The sequence below is a fragment of the Gopherus flavomarginatus genome, chromosome 2 (assembly GCF_025201925.1).
Source record: "Gopherus flavomarginatus isolate rGopFla2 chromosome 2, rGopFla2.mat.asm, whole genome shotgun sequence".
NCBI lineage: Eukaryota > Metazoa > Chordata > Testudines > Testudinidae > Gopherus > Gopherus flavomarginatus.
Window position 1 is genome coordinate 94,332,766 of NC_066618.1, and position 26,553 is coordinate 94,359,318.

A 26,553-nucleotide genomic window follows, 5' to 3' on the forward strand; every position below is an offset into this window, starting at 1 on the left:
CAACAACATACTGTTACCCCTGAATGATTCAGGTGAGAATCCAAACATCCTGTTCCAGCTGTCAAACATCCAAAGTCTCGTGAGTCTGGATTGGCAGGCATGTTGTCCTGACTGGCAAAAGGAGTCTTGTTCTCTAAGCCCATCAGGAGGTCAGACCAGATGATCATACTGAGCCATTTTGGCCTTAAAACATATAACTCTCTGGAATGCAGACTTTAGGTTTTCAAAATCTTGGATTTAGAACCCACTCTGAATTGTTCATGTTTATCCATACCAATTTTTTTACACTATGAACAGTGTAATAATGTAGCCATGTAACTTGTTTATCTCCGTTACATGAGCTAGCTGTTGTTTGTGTTGCATATACATCAACATTGTATCTACATGGTTTTTTTTATTGTACTACTCCCAATTTAATTCCAGTAGCGATCATGTGATCAGTGTTGTTGTTTTTCTCTTTCCCATCAGAATACATGCTTTTAATATCTGTATTGAGACATAACCAAAATAAATCCTCATTAGTTTTATATATTAAATTCTGTAGGGATGTATGTTTAATCCTAGAAATAAAATGACCTATCAAACTGCTATATATCTTGCAGACAGTGTTCCCCTTGTTTCTTCCTCCTAACATACACATTTCCAGTATATGTTCTGAAACAGCTAAAGTATTTGAGTAGAGTAACTGTAAAAGACTGGAAAAATGTGTTTGAAAACCCTGCTCTGTTGGCAGGTGGTGATTGTTTGAGAAGTCTTTTGGAAGTCATTCGTATTTACCAGACAAATATAAGGCATGTAAGAGTGGTTCTCTAGAGAGAAGAGGACCTAGAGTTGGGTCTGAGCATTCCTGGGGAAGGAATGCTGGGGGAAATCAAGCCTAGGGAGAAGGCCTGCGCTGGATTTTGAATGTACTGTACTAAGAACTGTGTGAGGAAGCCAAATGCTTGTAGCTTGCAATAGGTGAATAAACAATTCATTGAACTAAAAATACCATGCTAGTCTGGGAAAGATAAATGGTGCAGGCATCTTGTTTTCCTGATGGGCTGTGATTTTTTTAAATTTAAGATGATCAACTATTTGTTTGAAAAGCAATTGTTGCTTTTGCTGCCATGAATATTAAAGCGGCGAACATTTCAGTTTCATTATAAATTATTTTTTGTCTCTATTTCCATAGTATAGTGCACAGGGAGAGGACTATGGAGACCTGGGTTAGTTTCCTGAATTCCCCAACTTTAGAATGGTGCTTTATCCACCATTACAAAAATCTTTGAGGTTGATAGATAAAAAGCATGACAGAAGTGCACAAAGTATACTCAGTGGACCCAAGTGCTAGTAAAAGGGATTGTGTGGCTTCACTTTTTCTAGTATGATGTGAATGCTTTTAAAGAGTCAATCTAAAATCTTCAAATTCTGAGGTGCTTTCAACAGAAAAGCTAAATGCTAAATAAGTATACTAAAATATTGATACCATATTTTAAACTGAAAAACCAAGCCATTCCCCACGTACAGATAGGAAAACAGGTGGATCTATGCTCACGTGATCTGCCCAAGAAGTTAATATTGATACTTGATCTCATTTTAGCAGATAAACTCCTCTAAGATTTTTAAATAAATGAGGCAAACTTTTAGACATTAACTTTTAATGGGCCCATAAATGCAGATGGCTTAGAGCTGCTTTCTGTAGCTCCATCATGATCATCAGGGGAAACAGGGGAAGTCAGGGGAGCTACCTGCTGAAACAGTCATTTAGTAATCGTGTTTGTGATAGTGCTTCCCTGTGTGGAGTCAGGAAGTAGTGCAAATTGATGTGGGTTTACTGTCACTTCATGGCACTGCAGTGAGGGAGCACTATTGTGTCCTGGTAGTAGACAACAGATAGCACTACAGTAAAAGAGAAGGAAAAAGAGATTTTTTTTCCAAGTTACTCTGTCCTGATGCTCTTTGTGTGAGAATTTAAAATAATGTTTTTTTACATGAAAAAGTTCTTTGGACTAGTCTACTTGTGATTGGCAGGGGAATGTGGAGTGAGGTGGTGATAAAGGAAAAGAAAACAAGAACAGTGAAATAGCAGCAGGCCATTAAAGAGTAGTAGAGAAAATAATCTGAAAACAAGGTCTTAATGAACAAAGATACATCTTGAGAGTAAGATGATGGAAAGAGAACTTGTTGTCCCAACACAGTTATAGCTGGTAATTTTTTGTTGGTTTCTTGTTTTACGTTGATAGAGTGAAATAAATTATTCTGATTGTTAGACATGCAAGGAATTTTGGTTTCCTGCCCATGAAAAGATGGCAAAATACATGGATCTGGCTACGTCTTCCACCAACAATTTCTTCACTGTTACCTCAGGGTGAGAATCGGAAAGGCAGCCTCAGTAGGCCATGAAGTCATTAAAAATAGTGATAATCTTAGACCCATTAGACTTTTGGAAAATGCTAAATGCATTTTGATGGAAAAAAAGAACATTTGTAACAATGCCAAATGTTTCTAGAATAGTAACATTTCTGGCCTCTACGTTTACTGTCTAGGCATTAGGCAGAGAAATGCTTTGAAATTGTTACTTGTACAGTTGAAAATGGCAAGTGTTTTGACTTCAATAATTTCCCATTTTCTGAAGCTATAAATACTAAGACTCATTTGTTTTTTTATAGGTAAATGGAGGCATTGAGACTACTTTAGAGAAGGAAGTCCTGCAGTATGACTACCATTCTTCATATTTTGATATATTTGTAAGTATTTTGTTTTAGAATTTCTTTAAAACATGCTTAATGCAAGAACTGGGATTTCTTTTTTTTAATCCAGTTTAAGCCTAATCTTTTATTATCCGATAGTCTGAGTCTTGTGCCAGGATTAGATTTTCTTGTAACTTAAAAGAGAGGGAAAATGTACTCTAAATCACATCTCTCTTTAAATTAGGGTGTATAATCTTATGTTTGGGCAATATTCCAGAAATAGATCCAGCAGTAGTGAGGGAAGAATAGATCACAGGACAATAGCTGGCATCTGAATATGTCAGGTTTGTTGCAGATTTATGTATTTCAACTAAAATAGATTTTTTTAAAAAAATTTTTATTTAAAATCTATGTTTAGATTCTATTTTAAATATGGATGACTATAGACACAATGACCCAGCTGCTTCCCTCTACACACAGGCACTAGGAACGAGGAGGAGGGGGGAGCAGCACCTCCACTGCTCATTCACCCTCCATATGGGTTGACAGAAGCCTGCCGCTCTTTTTTTTTTTTTTTTTTTTGAGACTGCATCTTTGTGGCAGTGTCAAAAGGGACAAAATCAGGGAGCACTATTCTCCACGGCATGAACCATGCAGATATTCACATGCAAATAAATGCTTTTTCTTGTTGTTGGATCAGCAAGATTTGTAGGCTGTGCCCCCTTTCTTTTCCATAACCCTCATTCCTCTTAGGTAATATTAGGCCGTGTCTACCCTAGAGAGAGTAATTGTTGACATAATATTTGTTATATACCAGTTGTTCCTCCACTGATAGGTGCAGACTACTCATCTGGAATTAGTGTAAAATGTTGCTCGCATTTCCACATTGGTGCTGCGCTATACCACTTTGGATGAGATGGCTGTTATGTTCAACTGCTCCAGCAGCCAAGAGTTGTCCCCTCTGGTGCCTCCCACCATGCTACCTTCAGCAGTGCCCCCACTGTATCTCCCATCTCATAAAGCTAAAAAAGCGATCTGTTTGTTCATTTTGATAATCTTGTAAATAAATCCAGCCTATAGTTAAAGCTGCTTATGTAGAAAAACATATAACTTGGAATGGAAAACTCTTGATATGAGACATTGGAGGCATTGAAATCCATAAATGATTTAGAACTTACAATTAAAACCACTTCTGCCTCTAGCACAATTGTAATTAATCTTATTCAACTTTATACTTAAAACTAGATTAGATTTGGTTGTACTTCCAGAGCTATTCTCAGCTTTGATATTTTAATTGCTAAGGGAAAGACAATTCTCTTAAATTTAAGTGTTTTCCTGTTTCAACTTTTGTGAACATTTTTTGTAAACTCATGTGAACAGATGATGCTTTACAGGTAACGTGGTCGCAAGTAGGGCCCTACGAATTTCATGGCCATGAAAAATGTGTCACAGACTGTGACCCCTCCATGTTGCTCGGAGTGTCCCAGCCTGGGGCTCATAGCTGTGAGTCCTGGCTGGGCTGGGGAGGGACGGGACTTGTCCTTCCCCTGCACAGGCACTCTCGGGGGAGATCAGAGCCACCCCTGGGTGCCTTCCCCTGCTATAGGAAGCTCTGGGTCTGGACAGCAGCCCCAGAGGTTCTTGCAGCTGGAGGCTTGTGGAGGTGGGTCTGAACTCCCCCTTGGTGCTGGGAGCAGCCCAGCCAGGGGCTCCTAGCTGCTAGTCTAAGCCGGGCTGGAGAGGGACAGGACTTCCCCCTCACCTGCATGGCTGCTCTCGGGGGAGTAGGGGGGAAGAGAGATCAGACCCATGTCCGAGTACCTTTTGGGTTGGGACCCCCACAGTTTCAACACCATTAAATTTCAGATATAAACATATGAAATATGAAATTGACCAATTAAAAACCCTCTGTCCATGAAATTGATCAAAATGGACTGTGAATTTGATAGGATCCTAGTCTCAAGGAATGAGCACAGGAATGGAAGATTGGGAACTCTAATTCAGAATTCTAATCACACCTGTGCCACTGGCTTTTTCTTTGGCCTTGGGCAGGTTCCATAAGCTTTCTGCATCAAATTCTTCCAGTGTAAAATGTGGATAACACCGTGTCTAGAAAATATATTTACATAGATCTGTGAAAATGTCAAATGCTCAAGACTAATTTTTGGAACAGAAAACAGAAATAAAACAAATTAAAAATTGCAGGCATTCTCTAAAGGGAAACAAATAATGATGTTTGTAATACCTTTATTTCAGTAAACCTTTTAAATTCTTGAGCTACAGAAATCATGGTATAAATATGTTCCTTCCCATCCCATCATTTGTAAGGTTATATATTTAAAATATACTTACCCATTAGGTATTTGGCAGATTAACTATCGGAAAAACTTAAATGTTCAGGTCCTGAACTGTAGACAAGTGTGCCTATGCAGATTTAATGTACTTCATCTGCCTGTCACACTGTATGCTTGGAGGCCCTCATCTTACAAACATTTATGCATATGCTTAATTTTAGTCTCATTGACAGCAGTGTTTTATAACTGAGAAGCCAGAATGTTGAGTTTATATCTTAATAAGCAAAACCACTTTAAAAACTTTTTCCTAATAACCAAATTCCTTTCTTTGTGGTGTCCTGTTTATTTACATTGTTAGTCCATTGAGTATCTTGCTGTTTTTTATACATTCGGAATTAACCAACAAATTTTTTCTTTTCTCTACAGCTACTGGCAGTCTTTCGATTTAACGTGTTAATACTTGCATATGCAATGTGCAGACTGCGCCATTGGTGGGCAATAGCTGTGAGTAGTAGCCAAGCACAACAGAGTTAACTAGAAATGGGTCAAACTTTCACAAACATTAGTATGTTGAGAAGCATCTATCTATAATAAAATAAATGTAAGAATGTGCAATAGGTAGCATGCTGAGCAAATGAGTCCTCGTCTTGAAACATTTTTCTGGTTGTTATTTGCTATACAAATAGTATAAGGTAGTGACTCCTGAAGACTCATTTCCGTGTTTTTGAAGAATTCCAACTATCAATTCCTTTTTGAAGTGAAAATGGGAGGGGGTAGATAGACCTTTTTGTCTTACAATTTCTTATAATGCTCTAAGCTGTGGTTAGCACATGTTGCTGTATTTGCCATGCCACTTCACAACCCATTGTTCCATCTGACTGGGTTTCTTTAGACCAGAGTTTGAAAAATCCAGTTAACCATTGGAAACTAGGCAGCTTTATTCAGGGAAGGTTGTGGGAAAGGAGAACGCCATATTGATTTCAGAGTTCGTGTGCAGACATTCAGTTCCATGCTGCCGCCCCCAACTCTCGATTTCATGTATTGTACTCACTTCCACTTTCCTGAGATTTTAGGTATGTATCATTTTGCTCATCTTGTTCTATACTCCAGTTCAAAGTGCTGCCCATAGGCCCCCTGTAAAATGGGAAATTCTTAAGGATTTTTTGAGTATATTGGAGTAAAATTCATTAACACAGCTATTTCTGTAACTGATATGAAGAGGAGAGGGAATTTAACACATGTAATGGCTGTGACTCATACTTCCATCCGTATGGTGGTTTACAGTGAATACTGCAGGCTGTAATATAATAAAGCACCTACTGCTGGCTCATTATATTGTAGATCCAGGAAAGCACATTTTTTCTATGTTGTGCTGCTCTGTTTGTTTCATTTGCTGTGTTTGCATTTCTATGTAGAACTTTTTCAAAAGAGCAATATACAATATGCCTTGTACTAGACTGGCTCTGAGCCCGAGTCTCTTGATTCAGTAAAAGTACATTGTCATCTTGCCACAGGTGTACATCTAATAGAAATTGCTGCTGAATTTTAGGGGACTAGTGATTTTTTTTTTTTAATTCTAAAATGTGTTCATTTCAAAATCCCCTTGCCTATAATTTTGACTTCTAGATTACATCTTCCATCTTTACACAAGGGGCTGTGAGATAGCAAGCCAAACCCATCACAAGTGGTAAGCATTAGAGGAGATACAAAAACCGATTGGGAGTTTTTCTGGAAGAAGTGAATCTCATTTTAAATCTCCCTTGTTCTCATCAGAAGAGAACCACATGATTTGCTGAAAATTGGTATTACTTGCAGCGATGTTGGACCATTGTGCGTTAACAGAGCTATGTAGTGAAGGATACATAGTATCGGTTCACAGTATGTATAGGTCAAGTGAATACCATTAGCCCCTGGCTTTTGTGATCACAAATTTCATTCACAGATTTATTTTTATTCTCTCCTATTGCACTTAGCACCCCCCGTCACAATCTTCTCAAAAAGACTTCGCTATTTATAACACTTGAAATATTTTTCTAGGTTGTTTACCCAAATATGGTAGCTATATAGAATCATAGAATATCAGGGTTGGAAGGGACCTCAGGAGGTCATCTAGTCCAGCCCCCTGCTCAAAGCAGGATCAATCTCGAACTAAATCATCCCAGCCAGGGCTTTGTCAAGTCTGACCTTAAAAACCTCTAAGGAAGGGGATTCCACCAGCTGCCTAGGTAACCCATTCCAGTGCTTCACCACCCTCCCAGTGAAAAAGTTTTTCCTAATATCCAACCTAAACCTCCCCCACTGCAACTTGAGACAATTACTCCTTGTTCTGTCATCTGCTACCACTGAGAACAGTCTAGATCCATCCTCTTTGGAACCTCCTTTCAGGTAATTGAAAGCTGCTATCAAATCCCCCCTCATTCTTCTCTTCTTCAGACTAAACAATCCCAGTTCCCTCAGCCTCTCCTCATAGATCATGTGCTCCAACCCCCTAATCATTTTTGTTGCCCTCCGCTGGACTCTTTTCAATTTTTCCACATCCTTCTTGTAGTGTGAGGCCCAAAACGGGACGCAGTACTCCAGATGAGGCCTCACCAATGTCGAATAGAGGGGAATGATCACGTCCCTCATCTGCTGGCAGTGCACCTACTTATACAGCCTTGGCAACAAGGACACACTGTTGACTCATATCCAGCTTCTCGTCCACTGTAACCCCTAGGTCCTTTTCTGCAGAACTGCTGCCTAACCATTTGGTCCCTAGTCTGTAGCAGTGCATGGGATTCTTCCATCCTATGTGCAGGACTCTGCACTTGTCCTTGTAGAACCTTATCAGATTTCTTTTGACCCAATTTGTCTAGGTCCCTCTGTAGCCTATCCCTACCCTCCAGCATATATACCTCTCCTCCCAGTTTAGTGTCATGAGTGTATATGAGTGTTTGAATCTTTAAAATGGCTTGCAAAATGAATAGCAGGATAAGTGGGTTGGTATTTGGAGTAATAGCTGTGTTTATTTTTGTCTGAAGTAGGTATAATATCTTTAAATGTGTGGTGATTTATAAAATAAGGTATCAATATGTAGTTAAATTACAAAGTATAATAACTCAGTATCTGCAAAGTTTCTAAGTTATCTTTGCTGTATCGAAATAGATGAGTACCCCGGTGTTTTGAGGCATCCAAATTAAAATGGTTACACCCCTGGACAATCTAATTTGAGCTGAAGTTTCAACATCTTGTCACCTCAGGTTTACTAATCTATGACCTTGTTAATTGTTGGGTAAATTTTAATGTGATTTGGATTTCATGCCTTAGTGATTAATAAATAAATTGCTGTATTGTGCTGAGAAAGTAAATCCACAATTATAAGTGCAGTTTTAACTGTTCTTAACACTGTCTTTTTCAGTTTACAACAGCAGTGACCAGTGCCTTTTTATTAGCAAAAGTAATTCTCTCAAAGGTATGTATTCAGATCAAATTTTAATTTATTTATTTAAAATCATGGTTTTCCATGAGGAAAAAATGTGGTGTTTTGTTTTTTCAAGTTGTTTTCCCAGGGGGCTTTTGGCTATGTGCTGCCCATTATATCCTTCATACTTGCCTGGATAGAGACCTGGTTCTTGGATTTTAAAGTGTTACCACAAGAAGTGGAAGAAGAAAACAGTAAGTTTACATCTTAGAGTCACCTCAGTTATTGCAGTCCACCTTGTACTTTTTTCTGCCTTTTACGATAAAAGAGTATTCTCCCCGTCACACTGAGAAACTGTTAGTGTATCTGATTTTTGAAACAAAGATTCTAGCAGTGTATCTGATTCTTGAGACAAAGATATTACCTACCTTCGGGGAGGTAATATCTTTTATTAGTCCAGTAAAGGATGTTACCTCAACCAGCGTGTCTCTAATATCCTGGGGCCAGCACAGCTGCAGTAACACTGAATGTCTTATCCTTATCTTTTCTCCCATTGTAAAAAAGAGGAGGAATTTCTATGCAGAAGGAAGTGTGTAAGGAATGCCAAAATTACACATCATGGGAGGGGAACTTGCCATGAACCCACCAGCATGTCTTATTTTCATATGTCTTTACATCTTTTAATAAAAAACATTGCATGTAGCTGGGGCAAGTAACATTTTTGGCTGGGTGAATGAAGTGGGGTGGGGAGCGGAGCTACTGGCTCCTTCTCATGAAGGGAGCAAAAGAGTTCACAACTGGTCAGGTGCCACTAGATATTTTTGAAAAAGGATGGGGAAAGGAGAGAGTAGTGCTCCTGGAGCTACTGTATCTGTCATAGTATGGGACTAGCATATCCTATGAACAGCTGCTCCTTCAAGAAGAGGCAGGTGAGAGGCTGAGGAGGCGCTTGGAGCATGAAGAGTTCCTGCAGATTTATGGACCAAAGGTAGAGGCATTCACAATTGATTTTATTTTATTTTTATATTTTTTTGGTAAGAGATAACATTAATTGGGCAGGATCTTGAAAAAGTGCACTCTGTAGTACAGTGAACCTTTTGTATTTACATAAACAGTTTAAATCTGGTCTGAAACAAGTGACCGTAAGTGAATGTTTGCCTCTAAGATCAATAAATCTTGATAGTAGCATCAACAGTGGAACTCAGTTTCTCCTCACCAAAGCATGTTACAGTTAATCCAGCATATTGGAGCACCAAATCTTTTCACCCTCTCAATCTCCTTTCCCATCCAAAAGAAGATAATTTAAATTAGAGGGGTTTGTTTATTTAAAAAACCCAAGACACTAAATAGGAAAATGTAACACATCATTTTTTGCCTTGCTAATTAGCCAGTTATTTTTATTCTGTCACTTACATCGCGCAGTATCCCAGCAGCTAAGCAGCATGGTGAATTCAAAGTCAAGCATTGTTTTAAAATTAGCAGTCCAGATTTTTAAGTACATCTTTTACAATGAATACTCATAAGTGAAGAAAAGATTTGACATGTGCAACCTACATGTTTTTGAGGTTCAGTTCATAGAAATTGTCAAAAAACTAAATGTGTTTTTCCATTTTTGGTAAGTTAAAGGAAATAGTTACAGTAGTTCTGAAGGAATCTTCTGTATTGAAGTATGGTGTGCTCTTGTTTGAGCTACTAATATTTTTAAAGAAAATACTGTGTTCCCTGGCGTAGAGCATTGTTGTGCAGTTACTTCAGACACTCCACAGGACTCTTTCCTTGTATTAGAGAATTGTAGGTGCTCAGTACATCTTGGGATTTCTCCCCAAGTTTGCTGTTGTATATGTTCTGTTTTTTTATGTATAATATACAACATTAAATCTTGCTACAATAGGAATTCTCTATAATCTCTATAATTACACCACTTCGGGGAAGAAAAATATAATTTTTAACAAGGCCTTTCCTGCGTAGAAAAATAGTCGAGTGTTCAAAGTTAAAGCAAGAATTACGGAAAGTACAATAGTTTTCTTCTTTTTCTGTATTTTAAAAGATGGAAAGTAGGATACTATGATTCTAGAGAAATATTTTCATAAATAGGAACATGCATATGCATATATTTATTATAACTAGACATGGGCTAACCAGCTGGATAAAACTAACTTGATCCATTTGAACAGAACCCACATTTATTTTGAGCTTTGAAAAAAATGAGATTAACTCTTTGTATTGTATTTGATTCTCACATATGTCTGTGTTTTGTGGTTCCTGCTAAAATATGGAGAGAATTTCCAAACATGCTAGAAGTAAAAGCACTGAAAACCTCATGGGAGCTGCTTCTTGTAAGACTTTCAGAACAGTCTTGTAAACCAAGAAGTACAGGTAAACATCGAAGTGTTTGGTGCTTCCCTGCACTGAGCTTCCTAATTTTGAGGTTTACCCGTCAGGTGAGGTTTTAAATGGTATGACCCATTTTTAATTCCTCCTTTGTTTTTATTCTCCTAATGACTCATCACTCCATTTTCCCACTTGCCACTAATATTTGGTTTCTTAGATTGTTGCCTCCCGAGGAACTGGTTGGCAGAATAAATTACTATCTGCAAATAAGTGGCTGAGATGGAAAACAAAGTTCAGCTCTGATTAGAAAATAACCTATTACCACACTATCTTTGCCATTTGTTATTTCAGTGTTTAGTACAGATTCAGTGACAGTAACATTTATAAAAAACCCAGGGCAATCCCTGTGGGACAGTAAGTAAATAAATAAATAAATAAAAGATGGAGAATTTGAATTTAAGTACCAAAAAAAATTAGGGAGCATTCCTGCATTGGCATGGGAATGCATTAAAAGCCCTACTATCTCTTCCATATCCAGTACCTGCAATTCTGAGATTGGCTGAAAGTAAATGGAACAAATGGCAGTACTAGTCCATGCAGGCTTATTATGCATGGTTTTTCTTTCTTCGCTACCCCAAAACTTGAATTCGTTTTCATAAGTAGAACTTAGTTAGCAAGGATATGTTGTATTGCCTGGTGGAGTATACTGTTCAGACTTTAGAAAAAGAAAAAACTTTTTCTAAACCAAAGTGGTATGATTGGCACAAATTAATAACTGGAAGGTGTTCCCTGTTTACTGGGTGGTATTCCCTTCACCTTTACTCAGAATTGCCTATCCTCATCATCAAAACAAATAGGACTGAGATTCATTTTTTCCCACAGCACTCTTTGCTTCTTGATAATGCATAGTCCCTCCTCCCCAAATCCTGCCCACCAAAGAGTAAGTTTTTATGAATTCTTTTGTATTAAAATAATATCTTGCAGTAACACAACTTACACAGAGCACAATGGAAACAAACTTTTTAGAATATAGTACCTTATATGTTGACTGATAGTGATAACAGTGGTGCACATTTCTAATTACTGCTTTTCTTAGGGCTCTTACTAGTGCAAGATGCGTCTGAGCGAGCAGCTCTTCTTCAGCCTGGACTCCTCTCTGATGGGCAGTTTTATTCTCCTCCTGAATCTGCAGCAGGTAATTTTGTTCAGAGTGTGTATGCAGAGAATAATTTTCTGTTGCTGTTAGGTTTCCTGCAGATTCTCACGGAGAGTGTCTAATCTAAAGGGCAAGTGAATTTTATAGTTTTGGTACCAGAAAATGTGATTTTAATTTATCAGCATTCGATCTGATTCGATCTATTTGCAATTTACGCTTCTCTGTTGTAATTTTTGCTACAATACATTGGGCACTTGTTGCAAGTAAAATTCCATGTAGCATTTAACACTGCAGAAATAACAGACTTATCCATCGCTATAAATCTTTATAATATGAAGTTATATTTATTTTGAAATGTCAGCTGTTCAGTTTGACACTTCAAATAATCTCAAAAATCCTTTTCTAATAGTGTCAAGAAATATAAAACTTGTTCTTTACATATCTGGTTTTTAGAGTTGTTTAGTTAAATAAGCTCAGAGAGGAGATATGATAGTGGTATATAAAATAATGAGCGGAGTAGGGAAGAGTCCTATCATACATAATACAAAAGCAAGATGATAGTCAATTAAACTGAAAGGCCAACAAATTTAAAACAGATGAGAACCTGAGATCAAGGGGTTTCTTGCTCTCTTGTCATCAGAAAATCTGAACAGAAATAAGGGCTTGTCTTCACTATTGCTTAAGTTGATGTAATTTGCGTTGTTCGGGGCAATGTAAGTTACTTTCACTTAAAGTGGTGTCTATACCACACTATATCAGCAGGAGACAGTTTCCCACCAACATAGCTTCTGCCTCTCATTGAGGTGGAGTAATTATGCCAACGGGAGAGTGCTCTCCTGTTGGCATAATACGTCTTCACCAGACATTCTACAATGACGCAGCTGCACTGATGTAGCACTGTAGTGTAGACTAGCCTGAAGTGTTATAGATAGATAAGGTGTAAACATGCTGAGTTCTGTTGAGGCAAACTTCAGTTGCATCTTAACTAGGCCTATGGTGCACCTCAGTTGGATCGGTGTAAGAGGTGACTAGATACGAGCCAGAAAGAAACAGCTTTACTATTTGATTTAAGGATGAGTTTGCAAGGAGTGCAGATACACTGTCATCTGTTTATTTGTAGAATTAACTACAGCTGAATTCTTTAAGAAACAAATATGGAACCCCACAATACCAACGCTAGTCATTTTTCAGAATAGGACTTCACTTTCATGCTATCTGTTCATACCTTTTAAAATATGAAATCAGAATTTGTCAACTGCAAAATATTATAAATATCTTCCTGTGATCTTGTAAGGTGTGCTTTATAAAGATATACTTTGACATTATTTTTTACAGGTTAAGTGAGTTCCTACTCCTACAGTTCCATTAGAGACTCTTCACAGCTCTCTGTCCTGTCACATGGGGGGGGGAACCAAAAACAGTTGTCTCAGATTTCTGTGAGGAGCTCATCTGTCACGAATCTGGACTTCTGGTCTTTTTACACTGTTGAAGATAGCTGGCTGAATGGCTTTTGGCACCTAACAAAACACTTCCTGGAAGCAATCCCATCTCAGTCCCTCTGCTGCTATCTTGTTGATGCAGCAGGATCAGAGCAAAGCAGTGTTCACCCCAGTATCTGGAGTGAGCCTGGTCCTTTCTGTGGCAGGCTCTCCCATGCTTTCCCCAGGGCACCTGTGGTGTTCCTTGGATGTATTAAAATTAAACTCTGAATTCTTGGAAATCAAACTTTAATTTGCGCTACTGAAAGTGTAACAAAGAGGAGAAAGTCTTTGCAGTTGTTCATAGCTGTATTCCTGCACCAAAGAAAGCTACATAGAATGCTTTAGTTCTCAGGTGCTTTGAAGAAGTGTTACAGATTAGTAAATCTTTCACTGGGCTGAGAGAAGCTTGTACAGGATTTAGGCAGGGTAACAAAAGCTTCAATATCCAGCTGTGTGGGGTGGAGGTACCTGTAATAAGGAGCAACAACCTAGAGGTCACGCTGGCAATCTCTGTACAAAGGAGAAACTTGCATGGGAAGATGACATATCCACTTTTTTTATAACTTCATATTGGTAGTAAATACAGTATTTTATGTCCATAAGGCTACTATTGACAGTTATTTTGCATATTATGTGGAGGTTAATGTAGAAGTATCACTCAGGAGCAAGAGTGCAATATAATCAAGGATGATCTTGTTATAACGATGCTATATTAATGAAGAAGGGATATTAACTGCTGAATTTAGTACAGTATAAGGCTAAACTGTTTAGCATCAGAGTATAATAAAGATAGCTGTCGTATAGTTCCATCTAGTGGTGGTAAGAGGCATTAGGACAATATAGAGCACAGAACAAAAAAGCTAATTGCTCCTGTACCCATATACTAGTCACCTGTTGTATCTGAGCGATATCATCTATCTAGTAGGTTGTAATTCTGAGACATTAAGAATACAGGCTGCATGTTGGAAGTATTGTATTGTTACCCTTGTAACCTTGTTTTAAAATCCACAATGCTGCATTATTTCTTGCCTGTAGAATCATGGAAAGATGCATAGAGTAAAAATAAGTCATACAGGTAACTTCAAATCAGAAGATATTTTAGAAAATTATAATAAATATCCACTGGTCTAATCTGGTTTCCAGTAGATTTTGAGGAATATTGGCAGAAGTAAGCAGCCAGATCTAATCCAATCTAGTGGCAAAAAAACAGAGTTTAAAAAAAAATAAATACGGATGTGCTGTCCAGTCTACTGCTACAGACAAGAGAATTGGGGTTTGATACCAACCTTTGAGACTCGGATTTTTAAAGATCTGCTGTAGAGTATACTCATTCTAGAAATGATCCTTACTGCTGTCATGGATTAAAGCTTCCTTAAGTTGTGTGGGCCAAGTTTATTGCACACACCAGGGGATCCTTGCATTCTTCCATTCCATCCCACAAGCTCCCTGTCTGTCATCCTCCCATCCCTCTCTGCTTTAGGGACTCCCCCCAACCTCTTCCTGACAGGGATTCTGTGTGCCCCATGCCTCTATCCCTCTATGCCAGGGTCCACCATTCTCTCCCATAGCAAGAGCTCTGTGTGCATCCCATACCAAAGTCCTTCCAGTTTCCCTCTTCCAAAAATTATGTGCTTGCCATTCTTCTCTCCCTCTGTGCCATGTTCCCTGGGTGGCTTTATGTGAGCCTCCATTGTCCCTTCTACACTGGGGGCTGTGTGCATTCCCCCACCTGCATGCCCCCCATTCCTCTCTATACCATTATGATATTTGTGGGAGATGTATCATTCAGGGTGTCAATATAGTACTGTATTGGAAAGACAAGCAGAGGTTAGATAGGGTGTTGTCATGCTGGAAGGCATTATTGGGTGCCAGCAACCAGTTGTTTGATCTGTGGACTATTGTAGAGGTGGTTAAAGCGTTATCCCTTGTTTTCCCCATTCTGGTTTTCCCCAAAATCGATAGGGGTCTGGCCATTGATGCCTAGAACATTTCTTGAAATTTTAGAATTGAAAGACTTTGAGTTCTGAACAGAGAAATGCTGCCAAGTTGAGTGTAAGGCCTTTGCAAGGTCAGCCAATAAATTTAAAATCAGAAATAGTATAGGCAGTATCACTGGAGATAAAAATTGGTGACCTTATTTTTCATTGTCAATGAGGAGAGACTGAAAAGAGAATGAAGAGCAACACTGGGATATAATTAATGTAAGAGATAATAAATCGGAATGTTTCAGTGTATATCTAGGTGCTGGTCTAGAATGTCACAAAGTAGTTTGCAGTCCATTGGGAAAACTGTGCAATAAACACAGTATAGAAGTTTAAGGGACGCTCTTAACTGAAAATCACACGTTTGAAAATTCTGTACCTGCTCTTGTTAAAAGTAAAACCAGTGATTATTGTAACTAAAAATAGGTAAAAAAAAATTTCTGTTTATTTCCTTTGTGCATCTGATAGCTTTACGTATAGTCACTTTCAGCGCTCCCCTTGCTAATCAGTTTTTTCTATGCTAAAAAGACAAACAAGAGAGCAGAAAAATCCTTTACACTTGTTTGTTTTAAATTCTTAGGGCTTGTCTACATGGCATGACCACATGCACCAGAGGGGAGTAAACTACAGAGTGCTCTAAAATATTGCACTCTGCCCCATGTAGACCCTCCTGCCTTGCTCTAAAAGGTTCCTAATGCATGTTAATGCCATACTGTTTCATATGAGACTACATCAAGACACATTAGGAACCTTTTAAAGCGAGTCAACAGGGTCTACACGGGGTAGTTAAAGTACAACACATGAGAACACTTTACAGTTTATACCCTTCTGGTACTGTGTAGACAAGCCCTTGGAGGGTGCCCTAGAGGAACATCAAATATTTGTAAGCTAGTCTTTTAAAAAATGTAAAGCTGCGTCCCTTTAAGAGGAATAGCTCAGTTTCAGTTTACTGTACTTACAGCCCCTTTATCTTCAGTAAGCAGCTAATGGTTGCTGAGTAACCATTGTGGTGAGAGCAGGTGCTAACTGAGCCAGGCGACAGTTAGATTTTAACAGTTTCTTTTAAATTTCAACTTCAAAATAATGGAGACAGTTGAGCCACTACAAAGAATTTTAATGATTGGAAGTAGTTTAGTTCAAAAAAAAAATCCTTCCAGGCTCTGTGGCTTTTTACCAAAATTTTCATGTGAAAAATACAGCGTTGCTCTTGTGGTCCACAATCTGGCTTTAAGATAGTGGCACAGATCTCCAGAGTAAGTTTCCCAGGCATTTTTCATCATAAACAGTTACAATCAAATAAGATTCTCATAGGAAAAATAACTGTTCAAGACACATAGTCAAAGCTGGAATGGTTCAGAGGCTGAGAAATTTCTCACTACCCACAGGCAGTGTTCAGTGCCAGGTGTGATGGGGACAAAGGAATCTATAACTCAAAACATAGCCACAGAACGTCTGTTTGCTAGTCCTCATCTGACCTGTTTAGTATCCACACAGCACTGGTAGGTCCACCTACTTCTGCTAATATAGTATTGTGCCTTAGTGAAGTGACTGAGCTGTACAGGGTTCTCTTCTGTCAATTAGTGAGAAGTGCTGCATGGGAGGTACAGAACTGTGTCCAGCTGAGCCATTTCATCTGGGACATGCCAGCATATTTGCAGTAAAGGCAAAGAGATGAGGTCCAGATGAAGACATGGCCAGCTGAGGATGGGAGACCAGGAGAGGGAGATGCCTGAGATGAGACTGATAGACAGTGAACGTGGCCTTCAAACTTCCTGTGAATTAGGTCTAATGCTGGTCTTGTTTCCTCTTTTCTCACTTGGTCCAAACTAGGACCTTATGTAACAAAAAAAGTCTAGTTTGCATTCTAAGCTACAGATTCTTCCTCACGTTGGCTTACATGTTATCTAATCTAGATAGCAACATTTTGTTTTTTGAGTAGTGGTCTAGAAACAGCCTTAAAATTAAAGAAATATTTTCTGGATGATGGGATATGTAATTTAAAGTCAGAAAATCTCCTTATCGATGATTGAATTTAGAACTGTAGCTTGTCACCCAGCTGGGCGTGGTTACAGAACAAATTCTTAGCCTCTTGAAAAACCTTCTGTAGGCTCATTCACCTTAATCGTATATGGGATGGCACAGTGAAACAGAATAAGGGTCAGTCAAGTGGACTTGCCCTGTTGAGTGGGCACTAGATTCTGAAGGGACGCTCCCTCCAATATGGCATAGTAGGTTGAGGTTCTAGGTGGGGATATAGAAAGGGCCCACCACCACTCTAAAGGGTTTACTGATTATAGATGTGTGTAGTACAGTGGTTTGAGCTTCAGACTGGGAGCGAAGATCTCCGGAATTCTAACCCCATCTCTGATACGAATACATTCTGTGGTCTTAGTAGGTAATTTAACCTCTTTGTATACCTGTCTCTCTAAAATAGGGTTAATAATTTACCATTGGTGGTCACAACTGTGCTATGATAATTCTGATTAGTTCAGTCTTCACATGTCATATAAATGAATACCATTATTTCACTAATGACTTGATGCTTATAAAATACTTTACTTAGGCCTTTACTAGCATTTCCGTTTTACACTAAAATCTCTGATTTTAGATTAAACACCGAGTTACATACTTCCCTTAGCTGAGAAAGCGCGTCCTGCTCTTTGGAGACTTCCCAGTTGAAATCCTTAATGAGTCCCCATTTGTAACGCCAGCCGACCCCAGTCATTGGCGAGCGGGATCAAACCTGGGACCTCTGTAGCAAAGGGTATGTCCAGACTACCCACCGTATCAGCGGGTAGCGATCGATTTTTCGGGGATCGATATATCGCGTCTCATCTAGACGCGATATATCGATCCCTGAACGCGCTCCCATCAACTTCAGAACTCCACCGGCGTGAGCGGTGATGGTGGAATCGACACGGAGCCGCGGACGTTGATCCCGCGCCATGAGGGCGTGAGGTAAATTGATATAAGATACTTCGACTTCAGCTACGCTATTCATGTAGCTGAAGTTGTGTATCTTAGATAAATTCCCCCACTCCCCAGTATAGACTCATAGACTTTAGGGTCAGAAGGGACCAATATGATCATCTAGTCTGACTTCCTGCACAAAGCAGGCCACAAAATCCTACCCATCCACTTCTATAACAAACCCCTAACCTATGTCTGAGTTATTGAAGTCTTCAAATTGTGATTTGAAGACCTCAAGCTGCAGAGAATCCACCAGCAAGTGACCCATGCCCCACACTGCAGAGGAAGGCGAAAAACCTCCAGGACCTCTGCCAATCTGCCCCGGAGGAAAATTCCTTCCCTACCCCAAATATGGCGATCAGCTAAACCCTGAGCATGTGGGCAATACTCACCAGCCAGCACTCAGGAAAGAATTCTCTGCAGTAACTCGGATCCCATCCCATTTAACATCCCAACACAGACCACTGGGCATACTTACCTGCTGATAATCAAAGATCAATTGCCAAAATTAATCTATCCCATCATACCATCCCTTCCATAAACTTATCAAGCTTAGTCTTAAAGCCAGATATGTCTCTTTCCCCCACTACTCCCCGTGGAAGGCTGTTCCAGAACTTCACTCCTCTAATGGTTAGAAACCTTCGTCTAATTTCAAGTCTAAACTTCCTAGTGTCCAGTTTATACCCATTTGTTCTTGTGTCTATATTGGTACAAAGTTTAAATAATTCCTCTCCCTCCCTAATATTAATCGCTCTGATATATTTATAAAGAGCAAGCATATCCCCCCTCAACCTTCTTTTGGTTAGGCTAAACAAGCCAAGCTCTTTGAGTCTCCTTTCATAAAACAGATTTTCCATTCCTCGGATCATCCTAGTAGCCCGTCTCTGAACCTGTTCCAGTTTGAATTCATCCTTCTTAAACATGGGAGACCAGAACTGCACACAGTATTCCAGATGAGGTCTCACCAGTGTCTTATATAACGGTACTAACACCTCCTTATCTTTGCTGGAAATACCTCGCCTGGTGCATCCTAAAACTGAATTAGCTTTTTTAATGGCCATATCACATTGGCGGCTCATAGTCATCCTGCAATCAACCAGTACTCCAAGGTCCTTCTCCTCCTCTGTTGCTTCCAACTGATGTGTCCCCAATTTATAACTAAAATTCTTGTTATTATTCCCTAAATGCATGACTTTGCACTTTTCGTTATTAAATTTCATCCTATTACTATTACTCCAGTTTACAAGGTCATCCAGATCTTCCTGTATGATATCCCGGTCCTTCTATGTGTTAGCAATACCTCCCAGCTTTGTATCATCCGCAAACTTTATTAGCACATTCCCGCTTTTTGTGCCAAGGTCAGTAATAAAAAGGTTAAATAAGATTGGTCCCAAAACTGATCCTTGAGGAACTCCACTAGTAACCTCCTTCCAGCCTGACAGTTCACCCTTCAGTACGACCCGTTGTAGTCTCCCCTTTAACCCGTTCCTTATCCACCTTTCAATTTTCATATTGATCCCCATCTTTTCCAATTTAATTAATGATTCCCCATGTGGAACCGTGTCAAATGCCTTACTGAAATCGAGGTAAATTAGATCTACTGCATTTCCTTTGTCTAAATAATCTGTCACCTTCTCAAAGAAGGAGATCAGGTTGGTTTGGCACAATCTACCTTTTGTAAAACCATGTTGTAATTTGTCCCAGTTACCATTAACCTCAATGTCCTTAACTACTTTCTCCTTCAAAATTTTTTCCAAGACCTTACATACTATAGATGTCAAACTAACAGGCCTATAGTTACTCGGATCACTTTTTTTTCCTTTCTTAAAGATAGGAACTATGTTAGCAATTCTCCAGTCGTACGGTACAACCTCTGAGTTTACCGATTCATTAAAAATTCTCGCTAATGGGCTTGCAATTTAATGTGTCAGTTCCTTTAATATTCTTGGATGAAGATTATCTGGGCCCTCCGATTTTGTCCCATTAAGATGTTCAAGTTTGGCTTCTACCTCAGATATGGTAATATCTACCTCCATATCCTCATTCCCATTTGTCATCCTTCCATTATCCCTAAGATCCTCATTAGCCTTATTAAAGACTGAGGCAAAGTATTTATTTAGATATTGGGCCATGCCTAGGTTATCCTTAACCTCCATTCCATCCTCAGCGTTTAGCAGTCCCACTTTTTCTTTCTTTGTTTTCTTCTTATTTATATGGCTATAGAACCTTTTACTAATGGTTTTAATTCCCTTTGCAAGGTCCAACTCTACATGGCTTTTAGCCTTTCTCACTTTATCCCTATATGTTCTGACCTCACTAAGGTAGCTTTCCTTGCTAATCCCACCCATCTTCCACTCCTTGTAGGCTTTCTGCTTTTCCTTAATCACCTCTCTAAGATGCTTGCTCATCCAGCTTGGTCTACAACTCCTTCCTATGGTTTTTTCCCCCTTTCTTGGGATGCAGGCTTCCGATAGTTTCTGCAGCTTCAACTTAAAGTAATTCCAGGCCTCTTCCACACGTTCTTCAGTCCAATCCACTTCCCTAACTAATTTCTTTAATTTTTTAAAGTTAGCCCTTTTGAAATCAAAAACCCTAGTCCCAGATCTATTTATATTTATCCTTCCATCTAGTCTGAACTGAATTAGCTCGTGATTGCTCGAACCAAGGTTGTCCCCTACAACCATTTCTTCTATGAGGTCCTCATTACTCACCAAAACCAAATCTAAAACGGCATCCCCTCTTGTTGGTTCTTCAACTACTTGGTGAAGAAATCCATCAGCTATCACATCCAGAAAAATCTGAGCCCTATTATTCTTACTAGCACTTGTCCTCCAGTCTATGTCTGGGAAGTTAGTCTCCCATGATAACACAATTCCCATTAGTGTTTACTTCATTAAAAACATTTAAGAGGTGTCTATCCGTATCCAAATCAGATCCCGGCGGTCTGTAGCACACCCCAAGCACTATCTCAGGGGAGGCTCTAGTAGCTTTCTTTCCCAGTGTGACTTTTGCCCAGACAGACTCTGTCTTATCCATTCCATCACTTCTTATTTCTTTACAGTTAACCTCATCATTGATATACAATGCTACTCCAACACCTTTGCCTTTATTTCTGTCTTTCCTAAACAGCACATAGCCTTCAATACCTGTACTCCAGCCGTGACTACTATTCCACCATGTTTCTGTTATCCCTATAATATCTGGTTTCACTTCCTGCACCAGTAGCTCTAGTTCCTCTGTTTTGTTACCTAGGCTCCTCGCATTAGTGTATAGACATCTTAATTTTTGCCGTTTGGCTTCACTGACGTTCTTTACCCGGTTAGGCACAGATATTCTACCACCAGCATCACCCGTTAGACTGGTATCTACACTACCCTTCCTCCTTATGTCAATTCTTCTGTCCAGGGCTGTATCCCCTCTTACTTTGTTTTCTTCCCTCTCAAGGTTAAATTCCGGCGTGGAGATCACCTGGACATCTCCCAACCATCTCCCCCAAATTCCTAGTTTAAAGCTCTATTAATCAGTTGGGCGAGCCTCCATCCTAGAAGTCTATTTCCCTCCTTACTCAGGTGAAGTCCATCCCGAGAGAACAGACTTCTGTCTATAAATGCTTCCCAGTGGCTGTACATCCCAAAGCCCTCTTTATAGCACCACTACCTGAGCCATCTGTTGATAGCCATAATCTTGTCACACCTTTGTTGCCCTTCTCTAAGAACTGGCAGAATCCCACTGAAGATCACCTGAGCCTCGATTTCCTTAAGCGTCTTCCCCAGTCTGGCATAGTCTCCCTTGATACGTTCCAGCGAGAACCTAGTCGTATCATTCGTTCCCACATGAAGGACAATCAACGGATTCTTTCGCGCTCCCGTTAGGATCCTTTTCAGCCTCAGGTCCACATCCCGTATCTTAGCACCCGGCAGAGAGCACACCCTTCTGTTCTCTGGATCAGCTCTAGTTACAGGCCTGTCTGTTCTTCTCATAAGGAGTCCCCAATCACGTAGACCTGCCTTTTCCTGGTGACAGTGTGATTCTCCGATCTATCCCCTGCACCCACTGGCTGCAAGTCCTCTCGATTCCTATTCACCCTTGCAATCCTCCTGGGGCTCATATTTGGTGTTGCCTCCATTGACTCCTCTCCTCTTGCTGTAGGGCTAGCAGCTAGTCTTTTTCCTTGCCCTCTCTCCTTCAGCGACCACCTGCTGTGCCCCTTCTTCATTTTCCAACTCTGCAAACCTGTTCCTGAGTTCTATTTCTCCTTCACTGACCCGTCTTTTCCTCTGCCTGGTTCTCTTAGTCACATGCTTCCACCATCCACTTTCCTCACCCAGCAGTCTCTCCTCAGAATTCTTTGGTCCTGCTTCCATCTGCAAGTCTGAGCTTATCCCTTCAGCCTCCTCATGTCCTTGCTCCATCATCTGCTCGAACCCCCTTCTAAACTCGACCAGAGTTTCCACCAGCCCTTAGTGTAGACCAGCCCTTAGTGTCTGAGTCTCTACTGCATAAGCTAAAAGCCATATGGCTATTAGCTCAGGCTGTAGAGCAGACTCATTAATCTCTAAGTGGTCTCAGTGCTACTAGATGGGACAGAGCAGCATATCAGGTGAGTGGGTTACATTAGGAAAACCTTATCTTCACAATTTGAACAGATTTTTTAATGAGGAGACTGAGTTTCTCTTACCAAACTAATAATTTTACTCTTTTCCTGTTTAGGATCTGATGAAGAGTCTGAAGAAAAACAGGATAGTGAAAAACCAATTGTATAGCAACTATGAGAGATAACAGGCAAGTCCTTTTTTAGGGAAAATGTCTCTTGCATAAAAAGTTAATGTTTCTTTTTAATTTCCTTCCATTTAATCACCTAGGAATTAGCCACAATCCAAATGGTTAACACTGTTGGAACTGTTTCTAATGTCTGACCTAGCTATTATGGAGCACAGGCAAATATATCTGACTGCTGAAAGGGTGAATTAGGACCCACCTACAATGAGGTCTGACTATCCCAGTTTTTCTCTTCTTGGAGACAGCAACAGATGAGGGCAAGGCACACTAAGTACTCTGGTTGGGTCTGAGATGAGCTATCATGGAGCACATGAAAGGAAGTGGGCTAGCAGCGTGCATGTATCTGACATTCCTCCTGTTTCTCGCTTTAGAGGATGGGGAGGGACAAGAAGTTGGAGGATTTTGTGTGGAAGAGAGAAAGGAGCAGAAGTTATTTGAGTTCTTTCTCTTAGGTCTGGCCTTCACTTAAAAGTTAGGTCAATGTAGTTGCTGTGAAAAAATCCACACACTAGAGTGCTGTAGCAGTGGCACATATGCTGCCTTCCCCACATTGTAGACACAGCTAGGTCAATAAAAGAATACTGCTGTCCCCTGGGGAGGTCAGGTTCCTTCAGCCAGGGGAAAAACCCTTTCCATTGCTGTAGTATCTATGCTGTGGTGCTACAGTGGTATAGCTGTGGTGCTGTATCTGTAGTGTACACATGACAAGTGTAAAACATTGGGGGATCTGCATGTTAAAGTGCTTTAAACAACAGAAAGAAGAGGGACAGGAGAATATATCAGAGTCAGGAAAGGGCTTGGCTACTTGGTGTATTTCTTATGTTTTATATGTTACCCTCTCTTAATACTTAGTAGAAAATATTTTCTTACATATCAATTTTATTAATTATTGAAGAAACAGAATTCTTTCTATATTATTTCACAGTAGTCTTTTTCCCTCAAATGTGCTCACTGTACTAAAACTGATATTGTTTCTATTTGGTGGGGAATTAATCCTCTTAAGAGGATTAAGTTCCTACCTGTCTCTTTTTTTCATAGCTCATTTCTGATTTTTATATGAATAGTAGTGGGATATTGTTCTCTCTCTTTGAGCCTCTCTCTATCTTAATGCCTCTCTGTCTATCTTAATGTTCATTGTCTTGAATCAAACTCTATTCATCTTGACTTGTTTTATCTCTTACAGAGTGAAAATCTGAATCAAAGGCCATTAGGGAATTGCTTATATTGAAACTGTAACGACAATGTCTGCAGTTGACTTTTTGGTGGAACTGCTAACAAAAGAATTTATTTATTAGAGAGCAAAGAGGAGTGATTCCCGTGTACTGTAATACCTCACAAACTTGTTCACATATATATATTAGACTGCCTCATGGCTGTTATGAAAAATTACTCACATTGTATTCAGTGATTCTTGAAGTTGATCTTCTAACAGCTAGGTAGCTACTAGAAAGTGTTGTGCTTGTGTAACTAATCAGTAGACCTGGTAATATACTGAAGTAACACTTCTGTATGATGGAAGTATATTTAATGATTGTTTGAATTCACTAGATAAAATTATTTTACTTTAAATATTTGTCCTGTTAATTTTTACATTTTCTTTTTTTTTAAACTCCATGCATTTTTTTAAATGGACTTATGCACTCTTTGTAAAATAAAGAAAAATGTTAATAAAAACATGACATATTGTGACATGTTTGTCCGTCCCTTCACATAGTATGAAGATCTGCCTTTCCACCTCCTTGTCTCTCACTGGGAAACAAAGGGTCAATATTGACTTTCATTTTTGTATAGATTTTATGGGACATACATGTAAAGTTAATTTATTGCTGCCTATTATGACTGACTAGTGCGGTGGAGTATAATTTATAAATATAGCCTGTGCAACAGTAGAATCCTGTTTGTTCAAGCAGGAGGTAAATGTGGAATTTATTCTAATAAATGTTTTGGGCCGAGTTTCAGTGCAAATAGTAAACAACTCTGTTTTGGTGAAGAGTTTCAGGAAATGAGCTTCTGCAATAATTATGTGGATTGTGGGAGGGTTGAAACTGTAATCTACTTTAAAATGAAATTAAGGCCTAGCATATGAAAACTAATCACACACAGAAAATCTATTCAGCTTTTATTGATAGTCTCCTTTTAAAATAGCATTAGCCAGAGAAAACAGGAAACTTTAAACCTACCGGTGTGATTTTTGAGAGTCTCAGTTTTTGGGCACTCAACTTGGGACACCTCAAAGGGGCCCTGATTTTCAGAAAGTGCTGAGCACCTGCACTTAAGGGGTCACAAATTGGCTACCCCCAAATTACTAGTTACTTCAAAATCTTGTGCTATTTGTTTGTTAATTTTAATACCCAGGTGCATAACAACCATCCTCCTATGCCTTGTGTGGGTGTCCATGCTTTAATTCCGGGTTTAATGAGTAGCAGGTGACCTGTGATATGATAGCAGTAGTTTCAAAACCTAGCCACACTTTACCAAGTAGAAAAACAAAATGAAATAGTAGCTTTTTTCACAGCTCTATAATAGCCATTTGCAGATCAGATTTCATCCAGAGGTAGAATCATAGAATATCAGGGTTGGAAGGGACCTCAGTCAGTCATCTAGTGTAATCCCCTGGTCAAAGCAGGACCAATCCCCAGACAGATTTTTACCCCAGTTCCCTAAATGGACCCCTCTAGGGCTGAACTCACAACCCTGGGTTTAGCAAGCCAATGCTAAAACCACCAAGCTATGTCTCCCTTAGTGTATGAAGCACTTACTTGAGGAGGGAAATAATCCATGGGTAGTTGCCATAACATGTATCAGGCTTTTTTACATTATTCAGGCTTTCTGTGTAAGAATCTTACTTGTGCTCTACTGGAGGAAGTGACTGTATGGTGTTTATCTCTAGAAGTACCACATACTTCCTTCAGACTGACACTCCCTTGTCATTTTTCTAGCATTTTTGTCAACAATTGCTGTTATATAATCAATGTACAGTGGGTGGAATTTGTACATTATTCATAATTCTTAATAACTGTTGCCCTAATTGAATGTGGATTGTCATTCTGGCACTGTGACCTATGAAATCATAACTGGTAGAAAATACGTATTCAACCGTGTGTGTGGATACAATATGATAGGATGCTTGCCTTCACAGTTGAGAAGATGGTTAACTCTTGAATGGTATTAAACTCACTAGACAAAATCTAACTTCATGGTAGGAAGGAGGAACATCAGTGCATGTAGCTTTCCTGCAGTCCTCCTAGTCTTGCAATGGTAGCCTGTGTGTATTAATGTGCTTCGAACACACTGTAGAGTAAACTGCAGTATTTCTACAAATACCATAGTAGTAGACTATGAAGTGTTACTGTACTCTCTACATGCAACTCACGCATGTCTTTGTATTACACTGTATTTCCATTAGCTGTGGCTTGTAAATACGTATGTGGTGGGGCGCAGGACTGGCTGTGGTTTAACTGTCCTCATGCTATCACACACGCCAATCA

The 26,553-nt window shown here is 39.4% G+C and overlaps 1 protein-coding gene across 1 annotated transcript in view; it reads left to right on the plus strand.

The window, feature by feature from the left end:
• Positions 1 to 24,741, plus strand: part of STARD3NL (STARD3 N-terminal like) — a 47,884-nt gene extending 23,143 nt beyond the window's left edge. Inside the window, exons 3-9 of the mRNA XM_050937815.1 lie at positions 2,652 to 2,729; positions 5,393 to 5,470; positions 8,364 to 8,417; positions 8,503 to 8,620; positions 11,794 to 11,892; positions 22,997 to 23,068; positions 24,249 to 24,741. Of these exons, the coding sequence (XP_050793772.1) occupies positions 2,652 to 2,729; positions 5,393 to 5,470; positions 8,364 to 8,417; positions 8,503 to 8,620; positions 11,794 to 11,892; positions 22,997 to 23,049 (480 nt within the window). The 3' untranslated portion in view covers positions 23,050 to 23,068; positions 24,249 to 24,741. The remainder of the gene's footprint in view (positions 1 to 2,651; positions 2,730 to 5,392; positions 5,471 to 8,363; positions 8,418 to 8,502; positions 8,621 to 11,793; positions 11,893 to 22,996; positions 23,069 to 24,248) is intronic.
• Positions 24,742 to 26,553: the final 1,812 nt, after the last annotated feature.